General features: G+C 39.1%; 1 protein-coding gene across 5 annotated transcripts in view; it reads left to right on the top strand.

The window, feature by feature from the left end:
* scn1lab (sodium channel, voltage-gated, type I like, alpha b) overlaps positions 1–24,129 on the top strand; it is a 56,300-nt gene that overhangs the window by 15,081 nt on the left and 17,090 nt on the right. For 3 of the 5 annotated variants that reach the window (XM_067459121.1, XM_067459115.1, XM_067459118.1), the window contains exons 4-16: positions 3,340–3,429; positions 5,935–6,063; positions 7,752–7,843; positions 9,810–10,061; positions 10,467–10,530; positions 10,716–10,857; positions 13,112–13,318; positions 14,093–14,368; positions 16,393–16,731; positions 16,836–16,965; positions 21,865–22,103; positions 22,619–22,792; positions 23,181–23,537. In XM_067459121.1, coding sequence (XP_067315222.1) covers positions 3,340–3,429; positions 5,935–6,063; positions 7,752–7,843; positions 9,810–10,061; positions 10,467–10,530; positions 10,716–10,857; positions 13,112–13,318; positions 14,093–14,368; positions 16,393–16,731; positions 16,836–16,965; positions 21,865–22,103; positions 22,619–22,792; positions 23,181–23,537 — 2,491 coding nt within the window. Of the gene's footprint in view, positions 1–3,339; positions 3,430–5,934; positions 6,064–7,454; positions 7,547–7,751; positions 7,844–9,809; positions 10,062–10,466; positions 10,531–10,715; positions 10,858–13,111; positions 13,319–14,092; positions 14,369–16,392; positions 16,732–16,835; positions 16,966–21,864; positions 22,104–22,618; positions 22,793–23,180; positions 23,538–24,129 lie in introns of those variants that run through there. The other 2 variants (XM_067459119.1, XM_067459120.1) reach the window with 2 other exon arrangements.

Raw genomic sequence — 24,129 nt, 5'->3', positions numbered from 1 at the left:
GGGCTCTGAGAATGAAGATTCGGCTTTCTTGAGGATGAGGATTGGCGCTCATGCAGGTCCACCGGGTCAAAGTGCTCAAGGAATTGCACAAGGGGACTTTGCTCTCTGGGCAACGAAAGTCACTGCACGCTTCCTGGGTCAGGCGATGTCCACCTTAGTGGTCCAGGAAAGCCACCTGTGGCAGACAGGGGTGATTCCGACAAGTTCCGGTTTCTCAACGCCCCTGTTTGTCGGGGCGGCCTCTTTGGCGATGCCCAGCATTTCTTGGTGGCCCAGAAGCAGACAGAGGCGAACAAGAACATCCTGCCCCTATGACCTGCTGCTGCCTTCACCCAGTCGTCGTCGGCATCGCCTGCTCGTGGCCGAGGGCGTCTCCCTGTGTCTGCCTCCGCCCCTGCAAAACCCAAGCAACACCCTCCACCGGGGAAGCAGGATGCCGGACTCAAAGGAGGCCCCCAATCTGCTCAGGGCTCCATTAACCCGGCAGGCAAGTGCAAGGGTAAGCGGCACTGAGATGGGTGGTCCAGGGAGAACAGGAGCTGCTCTGAGGGAGATGATGCAGTATAATAAAAAAGCAGTTTCCTCTCTCCCTGGGCCCCAAGAGGGTCAGGTTGGAAGTGTGCAATGCCTCTGGGCCTTGCCGCTTCTTTCCTCCCCTATATGCAGCCATGGTGACGCCGCTCTGATTGCTTCATATGAAGTCATTTCAGCACTGGCTTCATGGCCGAGTCCCGAGGTGGGCGTGGCAGAGTGGTCAGTACCGGGTCCCAGTGACTCCTTACTGCAGCCAAACTTTCAGCCAATAGTCTGATGCTTCGTTTCTCCGGGCCCGGGTGCCCTTAGAACAAGTATCGCAACAGCTGGCCCCGGGACCTACGCAAGTATGTGTTTCCCCCCAGTGAGCTTTCTTGCACAGACCCTGTGCAAAGTCAGGAAGGATGAGGAGCAGGTCTTGTTAGTTGCGCCCTACTGGCCCCACCGGACCTAGTTTCCCAGAACTAACTCTCCTAGCGACAGCCCCTTCTTGGCCCATTCCCCTGAGGAAGGACCTTTTTTCTCAGGGATGGGGCACTCTATGACACCCGCATCCAGACCTCTGGAAACTCCCTGTCTGGTCCCTGGATAGGATGCAGAGGTTCTAGGTGGGCTACCACAGGCAGTGTTAGACACCATCTCTTCGGCTAGAACCCCCTCTATGAGGTGCCTCTACGTTTTGAAGTGGAACCTGTTCATTGAATGGTGTTCTTCCCCCTGAGAAGACCCCCGAAGGTGTTCAGTTAGTGTTGTGCTTTCTTTCCTACAAGATGGGCTGGAGCGAAGGCTGTCTCCCTCCACTCTCAAAATGTATGTCGCAGCACTAGTGGCGTATCTCGATGCAGGTGAAGGTAAGTCCTTAGGGAAGCACAACCTAATCGTCAGGTTCCTCAGAGGTGTGAGGAGGCTGAATCCTCCTCATCCAAACTCGAGATCCTCTTGGGACTTGGCTGTAGTCCTAGATCACTTCTAGTCCTAGAGCACTTCAGAGCCCTCCTTTTGAGATTTGATTGAAGCTGTTAGAAGAGAAACTTTGACTGAAATAACCACTTATTACAACCGAGGTATGCAGCAAAGCATTTGTGAAGCCACAACACTTGAGGCGGATGGGCTACAACAGCAGAAGACCCCACCGGGTACCACTCATATTCACTACAAATAGGAAAAAGAGGCTACAATTTGCACGAGTTCACCAAAATTGGACAGTTGAAGACTGGACAAATGTTGCCTGGTCTGATGAGTCTCGATTTCTATTGAGACATTCAGATGGTAGAGTCAGAATTTGGCGTAAACAGAATAAGAGCATGGATCCATTATGCCTTGTTACCATTTCGCAGGCTGCTGGTGGTGGTGAAATGGTGTGGGGGATGTTTTCTTGGCACACTTTAGGCCCCTTAGGGCCAATTGGGCATCGTTTAAATGCCACTGCCTACCTGAACATTGTTTCTGACCATGTCCATCTCTTTATGACCACCATATACCCATCCTCTGATGGTTACTTCCAGCAGGATAATGCACCATGTCACAAAGCTCAAATAATTTCAAATCGGTTTCTTGAACATGACAATGAGTTGACTGTACTAAAATGGCCCCCACAGTCACCAGATCTCAACCCAATAGAGCATCTTAGGGATGTGGTGGAATCCTACATCTCCATTAACTGCAAGATGCTATCCTACCAATATGGGCCAACATTTCTAAAGAATGCTTTCAGCACCTTGTTGAATCATTGCCACATAGAATTAAAGGGTTAGTTCACCCAAAAATGAAATTGATGTCATTAATGACTCACACTAATGTCGTTCCACACCCGTAAGACCTCCTTTCATCTTCGGAACACAGTTTAAGATATTTTATATTAGTCCGTGAGCTTTTCTGTTCCTTCAATGAAAGTGTATGCACACTATACTTACCATGTCCAGAAAGGTAATAAAAACAATCATCAAAGTAGTCCATATGTGACCTCAGTTGGTTAATTAGAATCTCTTGAAGCATCAAAAATATATTTTGGTCCAAAAATAACAAAAACTACAACTTTATTCAGGATTGTCTTCTCTTCCGCGTTTGTTTTTTTAATCTTCAAATAAAGATTCAAACGGTTATGAATCAGCGAATTGATTCAAAATGTGTTCCGAACTGTGTTCTGAAGATGAACGGAGGTCTCACGGGTTTGGAACGACGATACCAGCTACTCTACTGGTTAGCCCCGTGTCTTTCCTTTGACAGAGCCTGCTCTGTCGTCTCTGGGCGTGTTTTTAACACACTTGAAGTAGATTGGTCCCAATGGTCAGATCCCAATTCATCGGTCAGTTCCTCCTTCAGGGAACAAGGGTTACGTACATAACCAAGACGTTTTTACATATACAGTTCAAAAGTTTGGGCAAAAATGTTGTATAATTTTTGTGAAAGATGTATATTATGTATGTCATATTGTGAAATATTATTATAATTTAAATTTTAACTGTTATATGTATACATTTAAAATCACAGTTTTCTATTCTAATATACATTAAAATATTATTTAATGAAGAATATTGAAGAGAATATTGAATGTTGAGAATATAAAATATTTACTGTTACTTTTGATAAATTCAATGCATCCCTGCTGAATTAAAGTATGAATTTCATAACAAAAAAATCGTACTGACTCCAACCTGAGTGGTATTGTACAAACAGCAGAATATAGAGTTATATCCATTGATTAGTTTGTTCTTATTGTGGCTATGTCATTTGAGGCTGTGATTTGGTTTGGTTGTGTATATTTGTGTGTGTTTTCTTTGTGTATGTGCCTTGACTTCTGCTTACGCTGTTCAGTTTTGTGATCATGTGCACAATCTTGACCAACTGCGCCTTCATGACCCTCAGCAATCCCCCGGACTGGGCTAAGAACGTGGAGTAAGTCACATCTTGTGCATTGATTTTAGAAAGTTTAAAGTAAATTTGTGTCTTTTAGACGATTTCTGTTAGCCTTTGGACCATCTTTGTCCTACTATACTACTCTTAAATATATTCTTAAGCAATAAACTTAACATATCGAGGATCGTCTATGCACTTGTATGGTCAAATATTTGTCCAGGAAAATGCTCTGTAAGATGTTTCATATCCCCCTAATTTATATACAGTATGCTAAATACCAGCTTGGTTAATATAAATTCTAAGTTTTCCAATGAGATACAATAACTTTGTGTGAGGAAATAAAAATAGAAAATGATCAAGTCATTATTCATTGGTAATCTTCTCCTCTAGTGAGTTGTTGACTCAAGAACTGCTGTGACAAGATCATTGAGTCAGTGAGTTGAACTTTTCGAACAAATCTCTTGGTCCAATTTTTCACTTATACTTTCAGTGATACTCAGTGACTCAAACACCCATCTGATAAAGAAAGTTAATTACAGAATTGAATAATCGTTTATGTTTATTATTATTATCGCAGAGGCCATCTCCGCATACTTGTGCACTGCTACAACAAATGTGAAGCATGCAAGATTGAGGGAACACATGCACATGTTAAATAAATTAAGAAAATTCATGCTGCCGAGTTTGGAGTTCAGCATTATTATCCAAGAATGTGTGCATCAACCTTTAACAGTTCATTTTTGTTTTCATCTCCATGTAGTTGCAATATATTATGCATATGTGGCAATATTTTGAGAATGTGCTGTAACTTGCCTTTTGTTTATTATGTGTTATGTAAGAAGTAATGTGCAATCAGCAACAAAATAAACCCTGATTGGGTGCAACAATATTACACTAATATTAATACTGAACTGAAGTTCTCTGAAATCTTTTTCATTGCAATCAATAAATGAAACATGAGATGGCACCAGTTGCATTTGTATGAAACGAGATCCAGCGTTGCTATGGACAACAGTGAATATGTATGACTACTAAATGCTGTGAATGACCAATCATAATCACATATTATAGAGAAGCATGTTATAAATTCTAGGGCTGTCAAATGATTCATCACAATTAATCACATTCAAAATAAAAGTTTGTGTTTACATAATGTGTGTGTGCTGTGTACAGTATAACTATTATATTTGAATACACACATACATTTATATATTTTAAAAATATTTGCTCGTATACATATATAATATGATATATATTATAACACATTTTTCTTAAATATATACATGCATGTGTGTGTATTTATATATACTTAACAGTTATACACAGTACACACACATATTATGTAAACTTAAACTTTTATTTTGGATGTGATTAATCACGATCAATCGTTTGACTGCACTAATTTATTTAGTTATTACTGCACTCATTTAGTTGTTCATTTAATTAACATGCTTAATATAAAGATGGTCATTGTTCCCTTATTAATAATATACTTAATTCATATTTTAACATTAAATGTCATGTGAAATCTAGTTAGCATATTATGATCATTTATTTGTGGATTTGTTTAAATGTTCATTTAGTTTCTTAAGATTCTTGTCTTTTTTATGTAATAAAAAATATGTTAGTTGGTGTTTAAAATGTTACTAAAATCATATAATTAAAAAGCATTAAAGTTTCATTCTACTATAAAGCTCTGAAGATAAAACTGGATTAGTTAAGCAGATTGCTTAATGTTTTAAGTTATGAAATTATAAATGAGGAGAGCCAAAATGAACCACTTTAAATATAATATAGCAGTTTGATATAATGCAAATGTAACTTTTTTGCCCACAGACCTCAGTCAAGTTTGAATTTTGGCCCTTTGTTGTGAAAAGTTTGGGCACTCAGACGGACACATTTGACTGTTTCTCTTGCTCCTAGCATCTTTCGTGCATGACACGGCATTCTAAACATGCAGATCAATTTAAAATTAAAAGTTCAACTTAAAAAAAAAATAGACTCTCTAGTCTAGAGGTTTTTTTTATCCACTGACCTGTGTTTCTCGCTTTTAACCTCAAAAATGTGTTTTGTGTACAGTGGCCCCTTATGTTTTTAATGTTCTTGTTTCTCTTCTTAAGGCCAATTTACACTGACAGACGAAACACACTTTGTCAGGTTTTGTCAGATCAGTATGTTGCACGTGTGTCGGTGTCTCTCGGTGTAGGTCAGCAGATTGAACATGTTGAATCTTGTTTGTTGGGTCTTGAAATGTCTGAGAAATGACATACTGTAATCTGGTTGGCCTCTCTCGGTGCAGTGTGAATTGGTCTTTAGACATTTCTCTTTTTTTCATGGTAAAAGTTTTAAGAGTAAGTAAATCATTTCTTAAGTCTATCAGTATTCCTTGGCCCAATGTTTTAATAGACAATTTTTCAACACAGGAAAAAAAAAGCATTTGACAAATCATTATGGGGTCTTTAACCCTGGATTGTTTTAACTACCAACTGTACTGTTCTTAATTTTTGGAGCCATGTTGGTAAAGTTTTGTTTGTGTGAATTCAGGTACACGTTCACAGGGATCTACACCTTCGAGTCACTGATTAAGATCCTGGCTCGGGGCTTCTGCGTGGGGAAGTTCACTTTCCTGCGAGACCCCTGGAACTGGCTGGATTTCAGTGTCATTCTGATGGCGTGAGTATTTCTGTGGACAGCTCTGCCACTATTTTGTATTAGAGCTGCACGATTCAGAATAAATTTTGAATTACAATTTTTTGTTTGAGATAGAGATCACGATTCTCCCACGATTTTGAATAGACAACTAAACAAAATAACATGTAATTTACTAGAGGTTCTGATGAAAGTAATTTATATAATCTTTATTTGAAGCATTTAATGCCTCTCAAAAAGTTATTTGCTCTATTTTCATTGCTATTTTAGACATATCCAAATTATAAACATTTTATACTAGTAATTCTGTGATAATTAGAATTTTGTTTGTGAAGCTGTTTCATACCTATACCTCAGTGGTGTTTTAAAATGAGGAGGCAAAGTCCTCACTTTTTTATACATATCAAATGTAAATGTATGCCCCTGTTACACTTAATTTTCAAAATCAACATTACATAAAAAAGAGAGAAAATTATCACCTCAAATACAGTTCTATTTTATATTTGTATTATTGATTCTTATTTAATAAAACTAAGTATACATTTCATGAAGCTAGTGTTTTTATGCATTTTACATGTATTCAAAAATAAGGCAAAATATACAATTTAAACAATATATAATATTTGTGAACTAATGTTGATTTGCTTACTTATTTTTTAATTGGTCGTCCCATTAACACCATCATGTCTTCATTCAGGCCGATTCGAGAATGCGCATGAAATCAAGAGGCGGGATTTATCGCACGAACCAATCGTATCCAATCATAATCGGTCATATCCAATCATAGCATGTTGGAGGCATTGCCTCTTTTTAAGTAACTGTCCCCTATTCATTCTCAATTACCCCCCATCAAACTCACTGCACGCTTTGGGAGGTCTGTTTAAAGTCAATGGGCTCAGGGGAGGCAAGCCTTCCGCTGTAACATTACCTGCGGGTGTCACTGTTGGACAGTGTTACTTTATAAAAATGAGGTAAACTTTTACACCTTTTAATGTCACATTTTGTAATATTTTTGTTGTTTTATTTTTGTAACAAATATCATTTTTTGAGGATAATGCCTTCCTGCTATACCTAAACGCTGGTCTCTCTGGGTCAGCGGCAGCCATCGCACGTTTGAATGTTCAGCTGTGATCGTACATAATAGACACAGACAAATTTAGGAATAAGATGGCGTGGGTGTTTGAATCGAGATCGTGATTTTTCAGTGATTAATCCTGCAGCTCTATTCTGTATTAAAACATAAGAGGAATGAGAATTTACACAGTTTTCCCTGATCTGTTAATGAGAGTTTGCTCAGATAGTTTTGGACACATTGATGAAGGAAAACTGGTGAATCCAATCCATGTCGGTTGCAGTTGTGTGAGTTTGAGCGAGTGTGTTGGCATGCGTGTGTAACTCTCTATTTGATTCTACAGGTATGTAACTGAGTTTGTAAACCTAGGCAATGTGTCAGCTCTCCGCACTTTCAGAGTGCTCAGAGCATTGAAAACTATCTCAGTCATCCCAGGTAAGGGATGTATGTGTGCGCGCGTGTGTGTGTGTATAGACGTGCGCATGCGTGTGCGCGTAAACACGGGTGTCAGTCAGGTGTGTGTCTCTGTGTGACGTTTCCCTCTGCTGCCCTGTCTTGTCCTAACATGTGAGCGTGTGTGTTTGTGCGTGCGTGCGCGTGTGTGTGCGTGTGAACCCCACCCCCTCCCCCCTCCCTACAGATATGTAACAGAATTTGTGGATCTGGGCAATGTCTCAGCACTGAGAACCTTCAGGGTTTTACGAGCACTCAAAACTATATCAGTGATTCCAGGTGAGGGCTAGCTCACAGGCTGCCTCTCTCTCCATCTGAGCTCTCGCTCACTCCATCTCCTCCTCCGCTGGCCTCTCTCTCTCATTCTGTCGCTCCAAGCGGTCAGAGAAAGCAGGAATCCGCTCGGGTGTAAAGAAATGGGATTCCAGGCTTTTAAAAACACATTCTGTAGTTTTCCTTATATCCCTTTTGCTGGGCTCTGCTCTGTTATTTCCCAAAGACCATCACGCCTTGGGAAAGGTCTCCCATCATGCCTTGGGAAATAGACAACTGGGCATTTTTGAGTTGTGTTGTTTTTCTTTTGCATGAGACATTGCTGAAGCCTATAGTCTGAGATAGAGAACTTGAGACCCTCTACTCTTCTCTTCTCCTCTGTCTGCTGTTTGAGTTCTATGTGCATGTGCATCGTCGGCCGTGTGCGTTATATACTGTGCTGTTTGTATGTGTGTGTGTGTTTAAAGCACAGACATGCACACACATGCTACACTTTCACTCACTGTCCTACACTGCATGCTTTAATGTTGTTAATACGCAATATCACAAACATTTATTCAACTAACACGCTAAATAATATTTAATACCATGTTTTACTCACCAGTAGCTTTTGATTGCTTTCTTTTTTTAAGGATTTATAATATCCAAAGCAGAATGTTTTACTAGATTTGTATTGCTATTCTAGTGCAAAGAAATTATTAAAGTAACTATAATGTCAAAATTGTAGTTTATGTTGTATACTGCCATATTTTAAAGCAACATTTCGGCTAATTCTACATTTTTTTCCCTCCTTATTCATCCTCCAAACCAAACCTGTATGCTATTTTTTAAAGATAGTGTGTGTGAAGAACATATCAGAATTTGAGTCTTAATTTAAAGGAAAGTTCTCTATCTAATCAAACCAGAGTTTTTCAGTTCAACGATAGAGGGACGATTTACTAAACAGGGGAAAATTAGCATGAGAAGGCAATTCCATAAATGCACCAATGGGAGTGGACAGTTAATCACGCATGATCTACTGTTGACGCACAAATTAATGAGCACAGATGCAGCCGGATCATTTCCATAATGACCAACGCAATCTATCAGCGTCTGGTTTATGTTTTTTTGGGGGGCAGTGAATAATGGCGCCAACACAAGTAAATTAACAAGCGCAAACCTTTGAAAATCACCTTGCATGATTCATTAAAATACTCTCCGCCCAACACATTTTTGCACTGACGCAAAAAAGGTGTTAGTAAATTTGGCCCTAAATGTTCTTTTTTCGTCACACAAAGCTATTAGATGACTACACACAATTTTAAATGTAGTGAACCAAATATATAGGACACTTTTATGCTGCTTTCAAGGTTGCTTTTCTATCTTTTGTATATATTGACAGCTGTGGTTGTTATGAACTGTTAATGGAATAGAGTTAAAAAGAACCTTTTAAATCGCTTTGTGCTTTCAAGGAAACATAACAGCACACAGGTTTGGAATAACACGAGGGTGAATAAATAATGTGTTTCTGGGTGAACCATTCCTGCAAAAAATATATATATTTATATCAGGATGACAGAAACAGTAACACTTTAACAATAAGGTACAATTTGTTTACATTATTTAATGCATTGGGCATTATAAACATTATAAATAATAATGAATATGTCACAGTATTTAAATTCATGGTAATTTACAGTATAAATACACTATTGTTTATTGTTATTCTTGTTTGTGATAAATAATCTTAATTTACACAAAATAGCATAAATATAAAAGTAATTGTAAGAATTAATATTATTTTAGTTTAATAAATGTTGTAAAAGTTATTTAATGTAGCTATTATGTTATGTAATGTTAATGGATTAGACCTTATTTTAAAAAGTGTTACCATTTTTCATATCTATGTAGTTGTAACATAGGCATATTCACACTGTGTTTGAGCTGTTGTGTGCATCAGCAGTGTTTGTGACCACCGTTGCGTTTTCCTCAGGGCTGAAGACCATCGTCGGAGCTCTTATCCAGTCCGTGAAGAAGCTGTCAGACGTGATGATCCTGACGGTATTCTGTCTGAGCGTGTTTGCTCTGATTGGACTGCAGCTCTTCATGGGAAACCTGCGACAGAAGTGTGTGAAGATACTGGAGGCCAATGTCACTGAAAACCTCACTGCCACGATGAACGATAGTAACGGCTTCGAGCTCCACAACTCCACCTTTAACTGGACAGAGTACATTAATGATGAGAGTAAGGGAAGAGTGTGTGTGCTTTTTGTCTCCTTTGTTTGTATGTGTGTTATAAAGAAGCTTGTTGACACTACATGTTCTTGTAGATCTAAGGAGTGCTCCACTGGCTCAAGAAAAATGAGTCATCTAGTGCTTAAAGAACTCGTGTGTGTGTGTGTGTGTGTGTGTGTGTGTGTGTGTGTGTGTGTGTGTGTGTGTGTGTGTGTGTGTGTGTGTGTGTGTGTGTGTGTGTGTGTGTGTTACGAGCAGTGAGTGTGGTTTAAAGGTAGCTTCCGTTTGGACACTTCCTTCAAGCTACAGGATTCAAGGCTAGAAACATATAGTGCATCTTTGTGTGTATATGTTTTGCTTCTTATATGTTTCTTTTTAATTATATATCTTGACATTTATCTTTTTTTCCCTTTAGACAATTATTATCACCTCCCAGGCCGCAGAGATGCTTTGCTATGTGGAAATTCAAGCGATGCAGGGTAAATATATGTTCTTTCAGATTTTACATGCTAGTTCACATGCTGAAAAAAAGATGTCCTCATAGTTATTAGAAAATATAGATAAGATTTTTGTGACAAAGATGTTTTGCTGGTTTTCTTAACACTGCATATCTCTTATTCACTGAATATACTGAAAAGCCTTTTCTAATTGGTGGGGATTACAGGCAGTGCCCAGAGGGCTTCTTATGTATAAAAGCAGGGCGTAATCCTGACTACGGCTACACAAGCTTTGACACGTTCAGCTGGGCCTTCCTCTCACTCTTCCGACTCATGACACAAGACTTCTGGGAAAACCTCTACCAGCAGGTACAGTTTTGACATCCCATCACTGCCCACTTTGTCTCAGTATCCCCCAGCATCATTATATAGTCTTGGTTATGGCTTTTCATTTCCAATAAGCATTATACCACACCATTGTTTCTTGAATCTCCAGCAGCAGGGCCGTCGCTATTGGGGTGAACGGTGGTGACAATTATAGGAGCCCCCACTGCCCATGGTGCCCACTACATCCAGTAGTTATTCTATATATTCCCCTACTCTTATGAATTAGTATAGCATATACATTTGTATGCTTGAGTGTTAAATGAAAACCACAAAAACATGCAATTTAGTTCAATAAGTTTTCTAAATTGCCTCTATCCCCCTTGCTAAAAATGTTTTAGTCAGATGGTTATTATTCCGGCAGAGAGACCCAATAACATTGCGATCACCCCAGCTTGTGAACAGAAACAATCAGAATTGAGACTGCTTTCGAAAACTGTAGAAGTTAGAAAAAATGTATCATGCAGGGAAACTGACTGAAAATCTGGGTAAAAATAATGTAATGAAAAGGAGAGGGAGGCCAGGAGAACTGTTTAATCAGTCTATCAAAATGTTCTTTAACAAGACAGGTCAGTGCACTGTAGCCAGAGAGTCAATTTGATGGGGTGCCATGTCACGATCATTTCACTGCCCAATTTGCTTTCACCGCAATAATACACCTAATAAGAGCTGCTGCTCGCGCACTCCGGGACTGTCATGCAGTTTGTATAACATGCAGAAAAATAGATACTGACTTGCCAGCGGCGGATGTGATATTTTTTAACAATACTGTCAGGAAAATGCAAATAAAGTTATTGATGGATACATTTATTAGCTTTATTTAATAAAATAGCACATTATGTTCATAAAAACTGAAGACAGTGAGAAACTTAAGTGGTTTTATTTTAAATGTGACTGCATTTTTTTTAATTTTCTGAATATTTATCTCAAATGTTAGACATCAGACTGACTGGAATTTTATAGGCTGATATTTTTTAGACTGTCATTTTATAGGCCTTTTAATATTGCTGGTAAGCCTAATAAGTTTTAAAGTTTATTTTTTATAACTTCTTGTCTTTTGTTATTTTATTAGTTTGTCTTGCATATCTTGTTTGTCAATGACTTTAAAGAATAAGTAAAAGCAATAACCTTTATTTGCATTCATTTATTTGTCTGTTTTTTTTTTTTTTTTTGTGTGTAAGAAATCCTTAGGTGCATGGCACCATAGCTTATAGGCCGACCGTATATGATATGAGTTGGGCATTTGGGGTCCCAATCAATGTTTGTTCAGGGGGCCTTGAACTCCCTAGCTACGGCCCTGTCCAGCAGTACAGTAAAAGACAGTTTTCAAAAGATTTAGTTTTATCTGAGTTGTGAGCTAGTTGAGATTAGAGAAAAAGGCAATTTTACAAGATAAATCCATGCAGGCTGCACAGAGAAATCAAACATACAGTGTGATGAGGATAGTCAAAAATATCTCATTACTTGAAGGATTAGTTCACCTAAAAATGGAAGTTCTGTCATTAATTACTCACCCTCATACCTTTCCAAACCCGTAAGACCTTCTTTCATCTTCAGAACACAAATGAAATATTTTTTATGAAATCCGAGAGCTCTCTAAGCACTCTAAGCTCTCTGTTTTACCACTTTCAAAGCCCAGAAAGCTAGTAAAGACATTGTTAAAACAGTTTGTGACTACAGTGCTTAAACCTTAATGTTATCAAGTGATGAGAATACTTTTTGACAAAAAAAAGTATGGCAAAAAAACAACACCCCAGCACTGTCGTTGTACATCAAGAATGCCTGCGCAGTATTGGCCACTGATCAGCATCACCCGAGGCAGCATCACACGTATGTGTGACCCACGGCATTAGTCCACCCATGGGCTGGAAAGCCCACTTCACTGCAATTCACAACTCCCTTGCTGTGGCCCTCGGACGCGCACTTCTGAATCTCTGTAGATGTAGTAGGTCATTCGGGTACTTTTCCCCGACTGTCTTTGTATATTATGAATTCACAATACTCTTTTTAATGTACTTTTTTTGCCTACTATATAGTAGAGAAATAAGCATTTTCGAATGCGGGGCAAGTTTTTTGTTTATTGCGTGATATTTTATTAGCTTTAGCACAAACAAAAAAAATAGACTTTACCTCAACCATCTCTGCAGCTCTATATTAACTATTTATTTATCATTCTCTTTTTACAAAAGAAGCATTTTTGTAAAATTTTGTTTGTATACGTGTGTTCTGTCTCTCACAGACCCTGCGGGCAGCTGGAAAGCCCTATATGATCTTCTTTGTTCTTGTGATCTTTCTGGGCTCCTTTTATCTGGTGAATCTCATCCTGGCTGTGGTGGCCATGGCATATGATGAGCAGAACCAGGCCACCATAGAAGAGGCCCAACAGAAAGAAGAAGAGTTTCAAGCCATGCTGGAACAGCTAAAGAGACAACAAGAAGAAGCACAGGTAGCAAAAAAAAAGCACGCAAACTCCAGTTAGAATCACTGGAACAGGCAGACAGTTGATTTACAGATATTATTTGTTCTCATTATTTTTGTTTTAATCATTATTTTATACTAGTTTCCTTTTCTTTGATCTCTTCCTATGCCTTCGCCATTTCTTAAGTTTCTCAGCACACACACACTTGCTGCGGCTAACACTGCCCTGTCACCATGGAAACCGACAGATAATGAGAGAGAGTGAGGGAGTGTGCTTTCTCCTAGTAAACATGAAAAAAGAGAGAAACAAGAGGAAGACAGAAAGAGAAAAATAGAGACCAAAAAAGAGCAAGATTTACTCCAAAATGGCGACTGTGTTCTCTATGGTGACAGGTGTGGAGGGATGGATGGATGGATGGATGGATGGATGGATGGATGGATGGATGGATGGATGGATGGATGGATGGATGGATGGATGGATGGATGGATGGATGGATCGATCGATCGATCGATAGATAGATAGATAGGGTTATTACATATGATTCCTAAGGTTAGACCCAAAGACTTTAAAAAGAAAGTTAAAAACATAATGCAGTGGTAAGGATTACTAAGAATAGATTAAAGCAGCAGGGTCAACAATATGACTAATACCTGTAATTTAGTCTGATAACATAAAGCTATCTTTCCTCCTTCTTCAATGTTCACTGTTTATCTCTTGTCTCTGCTTTCGCTACGTAAGCTTGAACTAAGTCTACCCCTGGTTGCCCCTAACAACGGTGCTTGTGCTGTAATTGGCTGGCAGGTTGCCGCGGCAGCAGCAACAGAGAGTGGGGAGTACAGCGGGAGGGGGGGCTTGTCAGAGGAAAGCTCCTCTGGGGGGTCCAGACTCAGCTCCAAAAGTGCTAAAGAGCGAAGGAACAGGAGGAAGAAAAGAAAACAAAGGGAAGAAGAAGAGAAAGCCGATCAGGAAAAGTTCCATAAGTCCGCCTCAGAGGACAGTATCAGACGGTCTGGATTTCGATTATCCATAGATGCCAACAGACTCTCATATGAGAAGAAATGTTCCACTCCAAATCAGGTGACTTCCTCCTTTTTTTGGCATTGTGATAATTCTCATTCTTTGGATAATTCTCAGCTCCTCAAGTTACTGAATTTAGGGGGGTGGAGTGCTAATCTACAGCACTCAGGCAAGATATTTTTTATTAGCTCATCAAAAGTTCAGCAATGCACTTGTACACAGATCATGACAGTGCTCAGTTGTGACCTAAAGGTGGCACAGATGCATTACACAGATGCTTAAAAATTGATCCAGATATGAATTAAAGTTGTGATTTCAATTAATTCTAACAAGTCTGAACAAATGCAATCCACCATAATCTATTATATAACTGAAAACCTTAGGAGTGTGACGAGACAATTAGTTCACGAGACGAGACGAGATATGAGATTGGGTTCACGAAAACGAGACAAGATATTTGCATAGTATTTTTAAGAAATCCTCAATGCCATTTGAAATGGCAAAATTGGCATTTCGAAATGCTTTAACTAATTATCCTGTCATTTCAGTTCTACTTTCTGAGTATGAATTATGAAATGCATTGAATTACAACAATACTATATATACAAGCAAAGTAAAAGGTTTTGCCACAAACTCAACTGACTGGCTTCTCTCCTGTATGATTTCACACAAGTCTCTTCCGACCTTACTGTACATGAATACTTATCTTCCAGAACTTCTGATTTAAGCTTTGTTTGACCTCCTAATTTAACTCCTTTCCACAAATAAATAAAAAGAGTATAAATAACAAACATACATGTTTTTTCTTAGTCTTATTAAGTGCAAACAATAAGTGCAATCATAATCAAATTACTCTCTTAATATTCAAAGTAAAAACAGAGACCAAAATAGAGACCAGAGCTAAGAGATCGTTACAACTACACAGCTCAGCCTAAGATAGCTTTGATATTGGGAGACAGGCTATTGTATGTCTCCTAATTTGCACGAATAAGGAAGCTTGCGTTTACTTTCGTTTTTGACTCATGATTGCACGTACTCTGCGTGCATTCTACAAGATAAGACTACGCTCTGTTGCGCAACGAATCCTCCGGAATGGTCTTTCTTGCCAGTCATCTCGCTTCACTCTCGTCACGTGATCAGTGAACTGTGATTTCTGCTGCAATGTGTGCAACTGTAGCTATCGCTCGCTTAACTGAAGCAACCGTTATCCAACTGAATCAAATGGTTTTTATTTCTCTAAAAACGACAATGGAGGATGTAATGCAAATTTACATCTTTTCACATTTTAATCTCACAAGATCTTGTCACAGCCCTTGAAAACATACAAGCTACGATCACAAAGGCTAAATAACTGCATATACAGTGCCTTGCGAAAGTATTTGGCCCCTTGAACTTTGCGACCTTTTGCCACATTTCAGGCTTCAAACATAATGATATGAAACTGTATTTTTTTATGAAGAATCAACGACAAGTGGGACACAGTCATGAAGTGGAACGAAATTTACGAACGAAAAATTGGGCATGCAAAATTATTCGGCCCATTTTTCACAACACAAGTCTACAATAAAACAAGTATCATAAGCACGACATATGATAATATTGCAGTGATTATTATATTTCTAGCATCTTATATAATTGGCTACAGTTCTTCTAACCCTAATTGATGGAGTTTGTAGCTTTTCATTTCAACCATGTAGGAAGACACACCATGGCCATATTCCAAGATGACAATGTTAAGATTCACCAGACTCAAATTGTGAAAGAATGGTTGTGAGAGAGCATGAAGAATCATTTTCACACATGAATTGGCACCTCTGAGTCCAGACCATAAACTGAAAGTCTTTGGGATGTGCTTAAGTAGACTTTACCAAAAAAATGTTTACCAAAAATGTATGCACCTCTTGATGTAAAAAGATTTTGCATTGGCATATGCAAGAGTCAAGCACACTGTAAAGTCTACTCCAGCACATCCCAAAGACTTTTAATGAATTTAAGGTCTGACACATGAATAATCAGTGTCGCTTGTAAAAAAACAAACATATCAGTTAATTACTAATATCTTTTTGTTTTAATCTCTTTTTCAGTCTCTTCTCAGCATTCGTGGATCTCTCTTCTCCCCAAGGAGGAACAGTCGTGCAAGTCTTTTCAGTTTTCGTGGTAGAGCGCGAGACTTCGGCTCAGAGAACGATTTTGCGGACGATGAGCACAGCACGTTTGAGGATAGCGACAGCCGGCGCGGATCGCTTTTTGTACCACGTTGTGTTGAGAGACGAAGTTCCACTGTCAGTCACTGCAGTCTTGCCCCCAGGATTATGCTCCCAGCCAATGGGAAAATGCACTGCACAGTTGATTGCAATGGTGTGGTCTCACTGGTGGGCGGGACATCTGTGCCAACATCACCAATTGGACGTTTGTTACCAGAGGTAGAAGAATTCAAATACATAACCATGTGACCCATAATAAAACTACATCTTATATGTGAACAATATCATGCTCAATCCTTATGGTGTTTTTTCTTTCTTTCTAGGGCACAACCACTGAGTCTGAGGTGCGTAAGAAACGTTCAGGATCACACCAGCCATCTGATTATCTGGATGAAACAGTCGCCAGAAAAAGAGCTCTGAGTGTGGCCAGCATTCTGACAAATACTATGGAAGGTCTGACATACATTAAACTCACATATACACAGAAAGCATACTCACTCACTCACTCACTCACTCACTCACTCACTCACTCACTCACTCACTCACTCACTCACTCACTCACTCACTCACTCACTCACTCACTCACTCACTCACTCACTCACTCACTCTCACACACAAACACACACACATGTCTGGTTCACTATCTTTGTGGGGACTCTCCACAGACGTAATGGTTTTTATACCGTACAAACTGTACATTCTATCCCCCTACACTGCCCCTGCCCCTGAACCTACCCATCACAGAAAACATTAATTTTTACTTTCTCAAAAAAACGCATCCTGTATGATTTATAAACCTAGGTGTATGTGTATCTCAGGTTTAACTATCCATATGGGGACATTTGGTCCCCACAACGTAATATAAACAAGGACACACACACATACATGCAAGCACACACTCACTTATATGTAGTTATGTGAAGTGTGCTTCTAACGTACATATATTTTTGTATGTTTGATTAGAAGTTGACATCCAATCAACATATTGACAACATCAAAAATGTAAATATGAGAGTCTCTGAACTGTTCTGATTAGGTAATGGACGGGTAAACCCCCCTGGGTGCCGGTCAGAACACAAATAATGAGGAGACAGGTAATCAGCTTAACACTGTGTATTGGAGGCAGAGGGATGGGCCACAGATGTATATTCAAAGATGTACATAGTCTAAAAAATAAAGATAAAGATAATGAATAAACTAAATATATAAAAACAATAATAAGCATTCACTGTTATATAATACAACAGAAGTATCCCCAATTCAAATAAGGGACATTTCCACACACAGATATATAGTTTAATAAACAGAAACTAGGTATTTCACAGAAGAAGAAAAAAACATTCTGCAAGCAATAATATGCCATTACTAACTCTCCCCAAATATGGATAGAATCATGGCGTAAATGAGCAACATTTAACCGACCATAATGCTGTTATTATATTATAACAAAATACAGATTAAATTGTCATGAAACCTAAACTTTTTTATCAAAGATTTAACAGAAAGGTGTATGTTGAACATGATAGAAAATAATGTTACTGTTCGTTAGTTCTCTTTCATCATATCGTTCGAGATCCACCTATGGGAAGAGCATCCCTACCTGACCTCTTCAAATACATCCAATAGCACCAAGTCTGGCTTGACAGACAGGAAGTGCATGCCCAGGGATTTACATTGAGGCCTTTCAAAGTGCCTCTGACCAAGAAATCAGCTTTTTCCTGTCTTCCCTGTTTGTACTAAACACATTAAACATTGCTGGGAGATGCGCTACAACCTCAGACACGGTCTTGCAGGCCCTGTGGTTAAGGATATGGACTCTCTTGACATGGGTGACAACACACCCACCACCAAAAACTACAACATGGCATCAGGAAACAGGACACAAGAAAGAACACAGACTTCAACATAATTCAAAGGACACATGCACTTCAACATACTTCAACATAAATGTCTCACAGAGCACAAGACACAGAAGCAGATCTGACATTACCCCCAACCCCCAAGGGAGCGGCTTCCAGATGCTCCACAACCAGTCCCAGAGGGAGGTGAAGAGTTGGAACAGAGGGAGGGATGGAGGGTTAGGAAGGGCAGCGTAGGCAGAATTGGTAGCCGGTGCGAAACTGGCTGGTCAGGTGTTGGAGCCTTCACTGGACTCGGGACAGGGACTGGCACCGATGTATGTACTGCCCACACACACAAAATAAACGTGGCCACAATGGTAAGCGCTGCACACTCTGATGGAGAAGTTATTGGAGGGCTTTTGCCTGTAGACAAGGATGTGGCTGAAACCCCCATGCTTGACCCCACCACAAGTACGCCAGATGCTGTTTGCACCAAACAAAGCGCTGTGTCCGCCAGACTTGATGTCACTCATATGTGAAATACCGGTAACACTTTATTTTAAGGTTTAGTTATTAGCTATTAACCACTTGCTTATTAGCATGCATATTACTAGGATATTGGCTGTTTATTAGTACTTATAAAGCACATATTAATGCCTTATTCTACATTACCTTATTCTACATCCCTTAATCCTACCCAATACCTAAACTTAAATGCTACAAAAACTACCTTAATAACTATTAATAAGCAGTAAATTAGGAGTTTATTGAGGCAAAAGTCATAGTTAATAGTGAATATGTGTTCCCCATACTAAAGTGTAACCGAAATACCTATGCACCACCAAAATCATTGGCAAAGTAATTCTACCGGGAACTCTGACTTGGCGTTCATGATGGCTGAAGACTGATGATGGCTACTGCTTTAACTCCCACATTCAAGATGCTCAGCTGCAGTCCAAGACCTATGTAGCGTTCTAGCATACAGTCATGGTCCCATAGCGACATGCGTGAACGGAGTGGCTCTGATAATCCCCCCGAAAGAAGATCATCCGGCATACTTCGTCCATCTTAGTCAAGTGAGCCAACCTGATAAATTCCAGCGCATAGTCCTCAGTGCTGTGCTTTCCTTGACAGAGATGCGTTGAACGCAATCCTCGTCTAAACTTGCATTTCAGAAATGATCTCCACTACATGACTGAAAACCCATATCACATGACCTTTCAATGCTTTTGGGAAAAGCAGTCTGTTATTGTCGTGTTCTGGTAGCGTAATGTAGGCAGCAATGCCATCGGTTTCAAAAGTCTCAGTTTTGGTCCATTTAAACTGAAACGCATTCCTGGAGTTTTCAAACAAAAGCGGGGTCTACAGCGTTGTCGGAAGTGTCTATTTTCGAGGTTTGAAAACACCAGAGTGTAGATGACAGGCATAACCGTTGCATAGGTTATGCATTAAAATGAAAACGTACTAGTCTAAATGGGACCTTAAGGGGACCAAAACTCTGGGACATGATGGTAAACATCACATCATTAAGAACCTGTAAAATTGATCTGCATCTTAAAAAGAATGAATAATCACACGTAACACACAAATCACACAAATATTACCGATCTGAATAACATAGAACAATCGCTTCAGGATATGCTGGGCATGCATGTATGTCAGAGATAAATGCAGTACAGTTCAGAACACTGTAAACCCAAATAGTAATGCAAATGGCTTACTTTCAGGTCAATGACTAACACCTAAATGTTTCACCTGCAGCAATCACCACAAACAAACTGGAAATAGAATACTTTCAGCTTGCGGATCGAACAGATCACAATGACGCAGCAGATAGAGGCAGTCTAACTAAAGCCTGGAACTTGTACATTTGTAAACTTGTTTACAAATTTCTGGATTTGTAAAAATGTGTACATTTATATAGCTGTAAAACAGTTTGTTGTCAGTATGTTAATATGATATGTTTCATTGTATATCTAATCATACAAAAAGAACACTTTACATACTAGCTATAAAAATTAAGATCACCCTCACTCATGTGCACATACACATACACAAATGTTGGGGTTCTATATTTTATGGGGATTTTCCATAGATAATATGATTTGTATTCTGTACAAACTGTATATTCTATACCCTAAACCTACCGCTAAACACAACCTTCACAAAAAACGTTCTGCATATTTACAATTAAAAAAAACATAATTTAGTATAATTTATAAGGTATTGTCCTCAAAGGGACCACATTTTGTCTCCGCAACGTAGGGTTTACACAATCCCTAGTCTCACATCGCCAGACCTTCAGACTGACGGCAGAAGGTCTGGACTCTGATATGCATCACAACCAATCACAGTTTGTTTTGCTCCATGCCATGTTTAGGGCCATGAAAATGTAAATTTGATGTCCCTGCAATAACAGACCGACATGCATCTACAAATTATTAATTCAAGATCACTGTGCAAGTTTACTGCAGCAATGGAGCTGCGAACTTCACATACTTTTGAAAATCCAGCGTTTAGTTGATCCTCGTAAGCCAACTGACTGTGTGGGCGTAACGTCTGAGGCTGAGACTACACAATCCCCTATAACCCCCCCAACTTACCCCAAACCCCCGACACACAAACACTCATGTGCTGACCTTTAAACACTGACTTTAAGTCATGTAGCTGCTGTCATGCCAGTGCAATTAATGCCTGTGATGCACTCTCAACATATTGCTGAGAGAAAATTCTCGTGGTGCCTCCCTCAGCACTTGGTGCCCTACGCGCAGCGCATGATGCGCGTGGTGGGAGCGGCGGCACTGCATTCATTGTTCTGTGCAGCTCAGTTTTGTTAATTCAAAACCCATTCGAAAACAGTACTGCACTTTTTTTTCTTACAGCAACAGTATTTTTTTGAGCAGCATCATGATAGAGTGACATATTAACAGTGTCATAATTAACTGAAATTAACAAATTTCACTGTTTTCTGCGATCAATTGCAGTTGAACCTGTTATAAAATTTATTGTGAATAATCCCACCTAATATTAAAACTGATAATCTCTAATAAATGCACAAGGGGAGGGGGCAATCTAATTGTAGTTTGTTGTCACTCTGGCAGTGTCCTCAATTGTCCACTTATATCATAATGTGCTAATATGTACCCTTAAAGTGCTACAATGGACCTTTTGTGTAAATAGGTACTGCACCCGTGGTACGTTGTTGTAGCCCTAAAGTGCAAATTTAACATATTTTTTTCTGACAGTATATAGAATCGGCATAAACGGTGCATGTTTAAAATATTTTTTGTTTAATGGAATCTTTCCATTAAACAAACAGCTTAATGGAACAAGTGCTATCAAGGCCAGTATTGTTGCTGATATCAATACCAATACTAATACTTGTACTTATTCTTCTATTATTTTTTATTTCTTAAGCTAGTTATTATAGCAATTCAACTTTTTTGCAATTCAGCATTATATTTGAAAATGTAATGATCTGTTCTAAACTGTAAATAATTTGTGTTCACAGAACTTGAGGAATCGCGGCAGAAATGCCCTCCTTGTTGGTACAAATTTGCCAACAGCTTCCTGATCTGGGACTGCTGTCCAACTTGGCTGAAAGTGAAGGAGGTTATGAACATGGTCGTGATGGATCCGTTTGTTGACCTGGCCATAACCATCTGCATTGTTCTCAACACCCTCTTCATGGCTATGGAGCACTACCCCATGACAGATGGATTCAACCATGTGCTGTCAGTTGGGAACCTGGTAAGATCTGAAAGGCAGATTCTCAATACTGCAATAGAGTATTTATAATTATCTTTTATTTTATTTAAAAGCAGCACACAAATACACTATTGTTAGTCATTTTACTACAAAGTTGAAGCATACTATTGTGCTGGATTAAAATCTTAAGCGACTTTTCCAATGTTCCGGTTCTAAAAACAGTAAGGAATGGTACCAGTTATATTTCCACTAGAACTTAGTTGAGCACAGCACAATTACACATCGTTCTTGGCCCAGAATTCTCAGCACAGTTGGTTGAAAGCGTATAGTGACGCCGCGACTCTGGATTGGTCACTTGTCTGTTGCCTGGCTACCAGTTTCTCTGTTCTCAAAGCGCGTTATTTTAGCGAAGTAAACACAAGTTAATAAAATTAAAAGAAATATCTGATCATCCTGTATAACGAGGATGGTTTGGCTCGCTGGAACAGTGGCTTTAGTTGTTGGGATTGTTTAGTTATCTCAGTTCTGCTGATTAGTTTCTGTTGGGCTCTGTGCAGGTATTCACAGGAATCTTCACAGCAGAGATGTGTTTGAAGCTAATTGCTCTGGACCCATATTACTACTTCCAAGCAGGATGGAATATCTTTGACGGCATCATTGTGAGCCTGAGTCTCATGGAACTGGGCCTGGCCAATGTGGAGGGACTTTCAGTGTTGCGCTCCTTTAGATTGGTGAGCAAATCTCTCTTCTCGCCTTCCTACAGAGGTCTTTGATTTTTTGATTTGTATACAATAGAGTTCAAAGGTTTAAGACCACTAGTGAAAATGGTTCTAATTTGCTTTTCCTTCTAATTTAGTACTTTTATTTTCATTAGAAATAATGACATAAATACATTATATGTAGTATACATGAAATTGAAATTCACACTGAAATTCACGACAGTAGCATTTGAGCTGCATGAACGCCACATGCTTGTGGGCTCCACTGTACAGTATGTCTGATACCATTTGAGAAATCCACATTTCAGCTTTCTCATAAAATTAATACTGCATGAACTGGCTTGATCACAAAACATCTGTTTTCTAACATATCCTTTCTAATTCTCCCTGTTGTCCTTAGCTAAGAGTCTTTAAGCTGGCAAAGTCGTGGCCCACCCTGAACATGCTGATAAAGATTATTGGTAACTCAGTTGGAGCTTTGGGAAATTTAACCCTCGTCCTGGCCATCATTGTCTTCATATTTGCTGTGGTGGGAATGCAGCTCTTTGGAAAGAGCTACCGGGAGTGCGTTTGCAAGATCTCAGAGGGCTGCGAGTTGCCACGGTGGCACATGGATGATTTCTTCCACTCCTTCCTCATTGTATTCCGGGTGCTTTGTGGTGAATGGATCGAAACCATGTGGGACTGCATGGAAGTGGCGGGACAGTCAATGTGTCTCATCGTCTTCATGATGGTCATGGTCATTGGGAATCTTGTGGTAAGACCATCCAATCACACTACAGGGAGACACCTGGAATATGGGCTTTCCCTATAATGTTCTTCTACTGTGTCTTCCTTTTTATTCATCACATGTAAATTTACTTTGCAGTTGTATGTATCCCGCATTGGTGGCTGTGATTTTGGCAAGTAGACAATGCTCCTGGATCAATATCTTTGTTACATGCTTATGAACTAATCAGATTTTAAGTTTAGAGTATGGGCAAGACTTAAGGCTTTGAGTTCAGCAATGTCCTGTCTATCTGATTTAAGTATGTATGTCATGGTTAAAGTTTAGGGTTGGGACTATGTATATTCTACAGGATGTTGATCCAGGAACACTGCTACTTTGCAGCTTCAGTCATTTGAGGGAATTGGTTTGGATTACCTATAAAAAATTCACCTATTAAAATGCAGTGCAGAATTAATTATTATTCTTATTTCTGTTTTGATTTTCAAGAAATACATATAAAATATAGTATATATTATATTGATCAGGACAATAATACTTTGTTATACCTGTTATCAGACACTTACAGAATACATTTATCATTGAGCATTTCATTAGTACACATAAATATGGTGTCCTACTA

Source organism: Pseudorasbora parva, chromosome 12 (genome assembly GCF_024679245.1).
Source record: "Pseudorasbora parva isolate DD20220531a chromosome 12, ASM2467924v1, whole genome shotgun sequence".
Lineage (NCBI taxonomy): Eukaryota > Metazoa > Chordata > Actinopteri > Cypriniformes > Gobionidae > Pseudorasbora > Pseudorasbora parva.
This window is presented reverse-complemented; position numbering and strand designations above follow the sequence as displayed.